Source organism: Rutidosis leptorrhynchoides, chromosome 6, assembly GCF_046630445.1.
Source record: "Rutidosis leptorrhynchoides isolate AG116_Rl617_1_P2 chromosome 6, CSIRO_AGI_Rlap_v1, whole genome shotgun sequence".
Classification (NCBI taxonomy): domain Eukaryota; kingdom Viridiplantae; phylum Streptophyta; class Magnoliopsida; order Asterales; family Asteraceae; genus Rutidosis; species Rutidosis leptorrhynchoides.
This window is the reverse complement of record NC_092338.1, coordinates 183,524,739-183,534,979: the sequence shown is the minus strand read 5'-3', so window position 1 is coordinate 183,534,979 and position 10,241 is coordinate 183,524,739. Positions and strand designations below refer to the sequence as shown.

Here is a 10,241-nt window from a genome sequence, read left to right as displayed (position 1 = left end):
AATTTAAAATTTGAAACTATCACAGAAACATTTAGAATTTAATGGTTTAATTAAAACAATCAAAGGATAAATAAAAAAAAACGATGTATCTGCTTGTTCAAGTAAAACGAAGAACACAAAATCACTTTTTGTATTCTAGAGTGTTTTAGACGAAAATTATAACATGAAAAAGATGGCAAATCGTCCTTTGAAACTTTCTCCATCCTTAATTCGATCAGAAACATTCAAAAAAAATCAAATTTTATGATAAACGAATTGTTTGACTTTTTAAAAACTAAGTTTGACTTTGAAAATTCGAATTCAAGAGATGAAATTGGAGTTTGAAAACTTACAGGTAGTTTGAAAAAGGGATTCCTAACATGATTGCATTTTTAGTTTTTGGAATTGGATTCTAATTCGAAATTTGGCTATAAAATTGAAGAACAGAGAAAAGCGGTTTCAGTTTGTTCAAATGCTGTATGATTTTCGAGTACACTGATTATTAACAGTTAGATAAACAATTATGACGGGGTTAACAAATAATTGGTGCAGTATAATTTTGTTGTTATCTAGAAATAATGGTTGACAACATTTTTCATAAGACATGAAAATAAAAATGCAGAGAAAAAGGAAAATTCGATAGAGATGGTTTACCGAATTCGTGATTTTATCAGATTTCCTATAACTATTAAATCTTGTTTTATCTGGTTTAATAATACTGAATTGTAAATATAATTATGTAAATAATAATAGGCTGTCAATAATATTATGCTGTAAATATTACTAATAATATAGTACTAATAATGATAGGATTAATAATATAGATAATAATATCGAATAATACTAATAAATACAAAAGTAATGATGATAATGAGAATGAGAATTTTTAGTAATCTTAAAAATGATAATTTTGATAATATGATACTTTTATTAATAACAATAGTGATAAACATAATAATACTGATAATAATAATAATATAACATATTACATGTATCAAATCTGTTATTCATAAAAGTAATAAAATTTTTAATACAATAACTATATTTGTAATTAGATTTGTTATATTAATATTACATGTTATAAATTAAGTGATATTACATAATCATTTAATATTTATACATATATTAATAATTATTAATAAGAATCGTATATAGTTTTATATCATACATATTCATTTTAGTAATACTTAGTTATTATTATTTTCATTTTTAATTCCAATTATCTAAAGTGTATTTTTATTTTTATTTTAAAAGAGATATATTACATATACACTAATATTTATATTTATATTTATTTACATTTTTATTTACACACAATTGTTCGTGAATCATCGGGAATAGTCAAAGGTCAAATGATTTCATTAAAAATTCAAAAATTTTGAGATTCAATATTACAGATTTTGCTTATCGTGTCGAAATCATATAAAGATTAAGTTTAAATTTGGTCAAAAATCTCCGGGTCGTCACACGTTAACAATCCAAGATAAGAAAAAAATATACATAGACTTGAAAAGAAAAGAAATTAATATGCATACATCACCGTCAATTTTATTCTATCATGAATAAGTATACATATTTTGGTGACGGCAAAACATGTATTCAAATTATTAGAATTGTGTTTTTCCTTAATCCAATAACATTATAAAGATGACAATATATAGATACAATTGAGCAAACCAAAAGGCTAAACACTAAATGATCACTAAATGATCACCAAATGAAAGGCCATGAATACATATAATAATATCAGTTAACATCCCCCTACAGTTGGAACGGGAGATGAGCGACGATTGAACTGGAACGAAACTCTTCAAACAGTGCTGATGGCAATCCTTTTGTGAAATTGTCTGCATACTGATATTGTGAAGGAACATGAAGAACACGAACATGACCAGTGGCAACAAGGTCTCGCACAAAGTGTATGTAAATCTCAATGTGTTTAGTCCGTTGGTGCTGAACCGGATTAGATGAAAGATGAACAGCACTTACGTTATCACAGTAAACGAGAGTGGCAGAGAATAACGGACAATGAAGCTCACGTAAAATGTTGCGTAACCAACATGTTTCAGCAAAAAAAACATTAGCGACACCGCGATACTCGACCTCTGAACTGGATCTAAATGGTGTTTGTTGCCACTTTGAAGACCATGACAAGAGGTTATTACCGAGAAATACATAATAACCGGATGTAGATCGCGAGTGGTCGGACAACCTGCCCAGACTGCATCTGAATAAGCCACGAGAGAAGTGGTGGATGATGAAAATAGTTGAAGTCCCATGTCCAAAGTGCCCCTAACATAGCGAAGGATCCTCTTAAGAGCCAAGAAATGGGGCTCACGAGGATCAAGCATAAATAAGCAAATCTGCTGAACAACATAAGAGATGTCGGGTCGAGTAAAAGTGAGGTACTGAAGAGCACCTGCTAGACTGTGATACAAATTCGGATTAGCTATAGGAGGACCATCACCCCAAGCTTTGAATCCGTGCCGACGAGAGTTTTGCAAGGGTTACACTGAACCATATCTGCACGCTCAAGAATCTATGTAGTATACTGCTTCTGGGATAAAAACATCCCAGTGGATGTGCGAGAGACTGATATCCCTAAGAAATAGTTCAACGGGCCCAAATCTGTCATAGAAAATGCTAGACTTGAACAAGAAATGATCGGAAAACAAAAAAGAAAAGGTGAAAAGAAGCATAGGGTTTTTTGATGATCGTGAGGATCGGAAGAGAAGTTAGACTAATACCATATAAGATTAAATCTTCACACCTTTTGGTGGGTTGTATATTGATCATATTTATATACAAGTACAAGGAAGATCAAAGGAAATTACAAGGAAGTTAAAAGGAAAACACAACAAGATTTCCTATAGATTAAGTAATCCTATAATCTTTAGGAATAATATTCATTCTAGTTTTATCGTTAATACATATGCATGTTTGCTTATTCTAAGGTTTGTGTTGGTGACTATCAATGTAATTGAAATTTACACGAATCGAAAGTAATATTGGATTTATATCTATAACATCCTAATATAATTAGAAGTTGTAAGTGGTAATTAAATTTATTAAATCTCACTCAATTGACGATATCGTGTAACGCTAATACTATAAATAACCCTAAAACACAAACTAGATATCCTAATAAGTATTTTTTAGAATTTTATAACAAATAAACATACTGAAGAAAATATAATACAGAGAGATGGTAATACCTTTGAAAGATTTATTTAGCCTACAAGTTGTAGCTTGATCTTATAGTTATGTAAAAGCAGTAGTTTGTGTTATAATTCAGTAGGCTTATAACTACCTTTAGTGGTTTGATTCTTGATGTTATAATTCAGTAGGCTTATAACTACCTTTAGTGGTTTGATTCTTGATGTTATAATTCAGTAGGCTTATAACTACCTTTAGTGGTTTGATTCTTGATGTTATAATTCAGTAGGCTTATAACTACCTTTAGTGATTTGATTCTTGATTAAGAATACTAATAATGAAGTGTAAGAACAAAGATGATAATGGAGAAAGAAAGAAACACTTTATAAGTGTGTGAAATGGTGCAAGTTTAATGCTTGCATTCATGAGTATTTATAGCCTAAAATCTCAATATAAAAATACATACTTTGTGTACCAAAATTGACTATATGTATACACCAAAATTGACTATCCATATCTATATTATTATTATTATTATAACACTCCCCCTTGGATAGCAATTTTATTTTGTTGAAGATCAACTATAAATTACTGCCTCGTTAAAAACCTTGTATATGCATTATCTTTTGAACTTCTGTCTCGCATTCTTTTGTGCGAGGATCAAGATACTTTAATTGAGGTTCACACCATGAAACATCATTTTCTTTATTTTTCATTTCTCCCCCTAATCTAGGGAACAATGTTTCATTAAAATGACAATCAGCAAAACGTGCTGTAAAAACGTCACCTGTCATAGGTTCAATATACCTTAATATTGAAGATGTTTCATATCCAACATATATTCCCAACCTCCTTTGAGGACCCATTTTTGTACGTTGTGGTGTCGCAATTGGAACATACACTGCACAACCAAATGTTCTAAGATGGGAAATATTTGGCTCTTGACCAAAAGCAAGTTGTAGGGGGGAATATTTATGACTTGCACTTGGTCTGATGCGAATCAATGCAGCAGCATGTAAAATTGCATGACCCCATATAGATACAGGGAGTTTTGTTCTCATTATCAATGGTCTAGCGATTAACTGTAAACGTTTAATCAATGACTCGGCTAAACCATTTTGTGTATGCACATGAGCAACAGAATGTTCAACAACAATTCCTATAGACATGCAATAGTCATTAAATGCTTGAGATGTAAATTCACCAGCATTATCAAGTCTCACCCTTTTAATGGTGTAATCAGGAAAATGAGCTCTCAATTTAATAATTTGGGCAAGAAATTTTGCAAATGCCACATTACGGCTTGATAACAGACAAACATGAGACCATCTGCTAGATGCGTCTATTAGAACCATGAAATATCTAAATGGTCCACATGGTGGATGAATTGGTCCACATATATCACCTTGAATTCTTTCAAGAAACATTGGTGATTCTTTCTCAACCTTAAGTGGTGAGGGTCTAGTTATCAATTTTCCAAGAGAGCAAGATGTACATGGAACCATTGTATCATGATGGATTTTTCTATCCTTTAGTGGATGTCCATGAGTACATTCAATAATCCTTTTCATCATTGTTGATCCTGGATGGCCTAATCTGTTATGCCATAAACTGAATACACCAGGATCAATATATTTTTCGTTAACTACCATATGTATTTCTGGTACATTTATATGTGTATAATGTAATCCAGAACTAAGTCTTGGCAGTTTTTCAACCACATGACTCTTGTCAGTGATACTTAAATATTTCTCATTTTCTGTTGTCACTGACTGATAATCATACCCGTTAAGGTATATGTCGGAGAAACTCAATAAATTTCTGCTTGACTTGGGAGAAAATAAGGCATCATTTATTAAAAATTTTGTACCATTTGGTAGTATGAAATTTGCCTTTCCTATCCCTTTTATCAAGTTAGCAGGTCCTGATATTGTATGTATAGTTCCTTCCGTTGGTTTTAGATCAATAAAATATTTCTCGGATTTAAGTATAGTGTGTGTAGTTCCACTGTCTGCTATACAGAGATCTCCACCACTTGATTGATGTTGTATTCCAGCAAAATTCATATTGAACTTCATATATAAGAAATAAATAGTGAGTACATTAATATTACACAATATTTTAAACGCAAATAGATAGTACTGAAACATTTAGCAAACATAATGACAAAGACAGACGATATTAAATCGTTTATTTTTCGAAAGACACACAACTTAAACATTCAAGAAATCTTCATATAAATCAGATGGTTTCTCAGTGACTGTTGGATCGACGTTATCCACAAAGTTTACTTCCTTTTCTTTATCTTTCAGCGAATCCTGATACATCTTAACAAGATGTTTAGATGTTCGGCAAGTATTAGCCCAGTGGCCCATTCTACCACATCTGTAGCAAGATTCTTCAGAATTTTTAGAAGAATTTTCTTCAACATCTTGTTTAATGGGCTTGTTTTGTGGTTGATATTTATATTTTCGTGGATTACTATTTCTTTGACCACCACGGCCACGACCACGACCACGTCCACGCCCATTACCATTACCATAAGGATGGTTTCTACCATAGTTATGGCTTTTGGCATGATGATGGTGATGGTTATTATAACCACGACCTTGCCCGCGTCCTTGTCCCTGTTTATAATTATTTGCAGTATTTGCTTCAGGGATTGCAAGTGTACCAGTAGGACGGGATTGCTGATTTTTCATTAATAGCTCATCATTTTGCTCTGCAACTAAGAGATATGAATTAAGTTCAGGATATGTTTTGAACTTTAGCATTCTCAAATTTCTTTGCACTGTGATGTTTGCAGCATTCATTGTGGAGAAAGTTTTCTCCATCATGTCTGCATCACTAATTTCATGTCCACAGAATTTAAGTTGTGAACATGTATTATACAGAGCTGAGCTGTATTCATTTACTTTCTTAAAGTCTTGGAACCTTAATGTTCTCCATTGTTCCATTGCAGCTGGAAGTAAAATTTCTCTTTGATTATTGAATCTGCTTTTGAGACCTTCCCATAAAACATGGGGATCTTCTACAGTCACATAATTATTTTGTAAGCATTCATCAATATGTTGATGAATAAAGCAACATGCCGTAGCTTGTTCTTTTTCAGAACAAGTGTTGTTTTCATTTATGGTTTCAAGAATGCCCATTGATTTAAGATGCATTTTTACTTTTATAACCCATGGCATGTAGTTGTTTCCAGTTGATTCTAAAGGAGTAAATTTAAGCTTTTCCAGATTCGACATTTTCTATTATCAAAAATTAAAACAAACATCATGATAAATTAGAGTCAATTTATATTCATAAGTATATAAACATTAAACATAAATTTAATATAACATAAATGATAAGTAGGTGACAGTGTCGACCATGTGTAAGCAATCATAAATAAATGTTATATAACAAAAATATAAATATTAGTAAACATAAATGAAAATTTGGCGACAGTGTCGACCATATATTTTTTCAGGTGGTATAACCGACCTATATCATTCTGGTGGTATAACCGACCATATATCATTTTGGTGGCAGAGCCAACCATATTTAGTATTAAGATTATCGTGCTGATAACGTGTTATAATTCAGTAGGCTTATAACTACCTTTAGTGGTTTGATTCTTGATGTTATAATTCAGTAGGCTTATAACTACCTTTAGTGGTTTGATTCTTGATGTTATAATTCAGTAGGCTTATAACTACCTTTAGTGGTTTGATTCTTGATGTTATAATTCAGTAGGCTTATAACTACCTTTAGTGATTTGATTCTTGATTAAGAATACTAATAATGAAGTGTAAGAACAAAGATGATAATGGAGAAAGAAAGAAACACTTTATAAGTGTGTGAAATGGTGCAAGTTTAATGCTTGCATTCATGAGTATTTATAGCCTAAAATCTCAATATAAAAATACATACTTTGTGTACCAAAATTGACTATATGTATACACCAAAATTGACTATCCATATCTATATTATTATTATTATTATAACAGTTTGGTATTATTAAGTACATAATCGTAGGTTGGAGATGATCTAATAAAGATGGAGAGTGGACTAAAAAAAAGAAGATAGTTAAACAAGAGGGAAAAACGTGGGTAAGAGATAATTGGCGCTAAAAATTATAAGGAATTGACATTTCTCTCATTCTAATGGGTAATGGCCGATTATAAACTTTATGGTAATGAAGATTCCCGTTATAGATAACCACAACATTAATTATAATAATCATACCCATTCCTTACCTAGCACCAATCATACCTTTAGAGTGTGCTTGGTATATTTAGAGGAATGGAAATGAGAATAGTAATATAAATATAATGAAATATTATAAGGATTAAATTTATGATAAACTAGTCCGGTCCGGCCCGCGCGATGCGGCGGGGGCTATCGGCCGTTGTATTCATATTTAACGCAGTTTTATTTACAGAAGGGAAAACGGGCCATGTGTTATGCGTCGTTGTTGGTGTCGTCATCTTTGGTGTTTTTTTAAAATCTGTCCGGTTCGAACGTAGGTAGTTCGTTTTAATGATGTAATTATTTCGAGCCTGACGGGGTTGGCGAAAAAATTTAACTCGCGGCGAGCAGTAAGATACGAGTTGTCGTTGTGTTTAGCGTTTTTTAAAAAGTGTCTGTTTCGAACGTAGTTAGTATCGTTTTGTTCATAAAATTATTTCGAGTCTGACGGTGCTGTCGGAAAAATTTAACTCGCGGCGAGCGGGAAGATACGGGTTGTCGTTGTGTTAGCTTCGTTTTTGTTCGAAAAAATATTTTGAGTTTAACGGAGTGTTTGGTGAAATTTAACTCGGAGCGAGAAGGAAGATACGGGTTGTCGAAAGGTTTGTGTGAAGTTTTTATTTTAATTTAGGGAATTTACAATTTATTCCCCTGAGGTTTGGTGGTTTTTTTGTAAGTTGGGTAAAGGTGAGGGTGGAAAAGTGAAAAAGCAAAGTGTGAAAGGGGTATTCACTATTGTCGTTTTTGTGTAGACCAAACGACCAAAACACTAAAGTATGTATAGGATAAATAGGATAAATAACATGTATTAAAAATAAAAGATAATAAAAAAAGAGAATACAGTTTAAATAATTGTGAGAGCGGTAGTGAGGAGAAAAATTAGGAAACTAGTTTCATAATCCATTCTCATTAGATCTAACTAAGCATGTACATTCATTTGCTTTCCCATTTCTTATCACTCAAACCCCCAACCAAGCACACCTTTTAACTTTCGATATAAGTTTGAACAAAAATTTATCATCGACGCCTGTGAGATTCGAACTCACGCGGGGAAACCCCATGTACTTAGCAGGCACACGCCTTAACCACTCGGCCAAAGCGTCTTATGTTATTTTACGATTTCTTTTTATGTAATTATTCATAACATAAAAAAACAACGTACGATCATACAAAACAACACTTTCACCCAACCTAAATGTCCTCTGATAATATTCATATCTCCTACAACCGTTCCCACCGGAACAACCGCCGCCGTGATGGACCACCACACCTTCCGGTGCACTTCCTGCAACACCGACGTTTCCTCCATCACTCAATTCACATGCCATCACTGCAACTCTATCCTTCCCCCTATCCCTAACCCTAACCTTAACATTCAAAATTCAACACAATCACCACCGGCATCCGTCATCAATCCATCCGTACAGTCACCAACCGCTAGAAGATTCCCTTCCGACGACAATTTCAGTCTCGATAGCCCATACTTCCAGCGTTTAATCCATCACATCACACATTCAAGCGACTCATCTCCGATCACCACCACAACCACAACTGCCGTATCTCGCCAACACTCTCCGACGTCTAAATCCGCTATAGAATCAATTCCGATGGTTACGATCACATCCGCATTCCTTGAAATCGATCCGATCGTTCTATGCGCTATTTGTAAAGATCAATTTGTTATCGATGATGAAACGAAACAGTTACCGTGCAAACACATGTATCATCCTGATTGTATACTTCCGTGGCTTTCGAATCATAATTCGTGTCCGGTGTGCCGGTTTCAGTTACCTAAAGAAGTTGTGGATGTTAGAGTTAGGAGGAGGAGTAGGTCTAGGGTTTTGAGATTTGGCGATTTAATGGAGGAGGTTGATGATGAGGTGATGTTGGGGCTTGGATTTAGTAATCTTCATAATCATCTGTATTTGGAATCGGTGGATACTCCGAATGTTGCGTTTCCTTATACTCATATTGGACAGACTGTTGATGTTGATGTGTTGCCTGATTCGGAACTCGATAATGGCGTAGATCGTGTTTCTGGTTGGGCAAATTGGGGTATGAATTTGGCGGGAGATGGTGATGGTGATGTTGTGATTCCGTGAAGTTTGCAAATTTGGGTATGGTGTGTTTAATCTTAAGCTATATAATGAAGTATTTTCGAAGAATTATTGATCAAGTGTGTCACTTTTCTTCTTACCGTGTATATATATTTATATATTAGAATAGAATACTAATACTAATAATTGATAACAGTATGTTACCTAGCGACTTGTTGCTGAAAATTATCAGCATCTTCCGTCGCTTTAAATTTCATGCAGATTTGCCCGGTACTTAAGCTATGAAAGATTACTTGTTTTACTGTTGTATATTGCTTTTAGTTTCACTTTTTGTTTTGTGAAGGAGCACATATAGTCTGATAAAGATTTTGATTCACATGTTTGCTTACTTGTAAGCAATTAAGTACTAAGAAAAATGTAACATAACTCACGAATATAATTAACCAGGGGCTCTTTTGAGATTAGAGGATTGATATACTTGAGAAAGCAGATGTTTGTGATACGTATTGGCGATCCTGGGTAAGCTTTATAGGAAGATTCTTTTGGTCCCTAAACAGAATTATTGGATTTTTTGAGCCTTGGATTGAAATGATCGGGAGCAAAATTTGGCAGTCATCGACTAGATCGTTCACTGGGTTGTTGACTGGGTATTGGGACCTCCTGCTGTCTCTCCTCTAGCATCATCTTGTCATTAGAAGAATAGAACAGAAGTGGGGAAGTTACTGTAACACACTCCCATAATTATGGCATTTGTATTTTAGATTTGTTAGATTGATGTTATGGTTTGCATTTGATTTCCTTTTGGGCTGTTAGAAA

General features: G+C 33.4%; 1 protein-coding gene and 1 non-coding gene across 2 annotated transcripts; one reads left to right on the top strand and one right to left on the bottom strand.

Annotated features, from left to right (window-relative positions):
• Positions 1-8,389: 8,389 nt before the first annotated feature.
• On the bottom strand, positions 8,390-8,471 carry TRNAS-GCU (transfer RNA serine (anticodon GCU)). Its single transcript has one exon. It is a non-coding gene; the product is annotated as a tRNA-Ser (tRNA).
• Positions 8,472-8,975: 504 nt separating this feature from the next.
• LOC139854290 (uncharacterized) lies at positions 8,976-9,470 on the top strand. The gene has a single exon (XM_071843603.1). It carries the CDS (start codon positions 8,976-8,978, stop codon positions 9,468-9,470), a length of 495 nt encoding a protein of 164 aa, XP_071699704.1.
• The last annotated feature ends 771 nt before the right edge of the window (positions 9,471-10,241 follow it).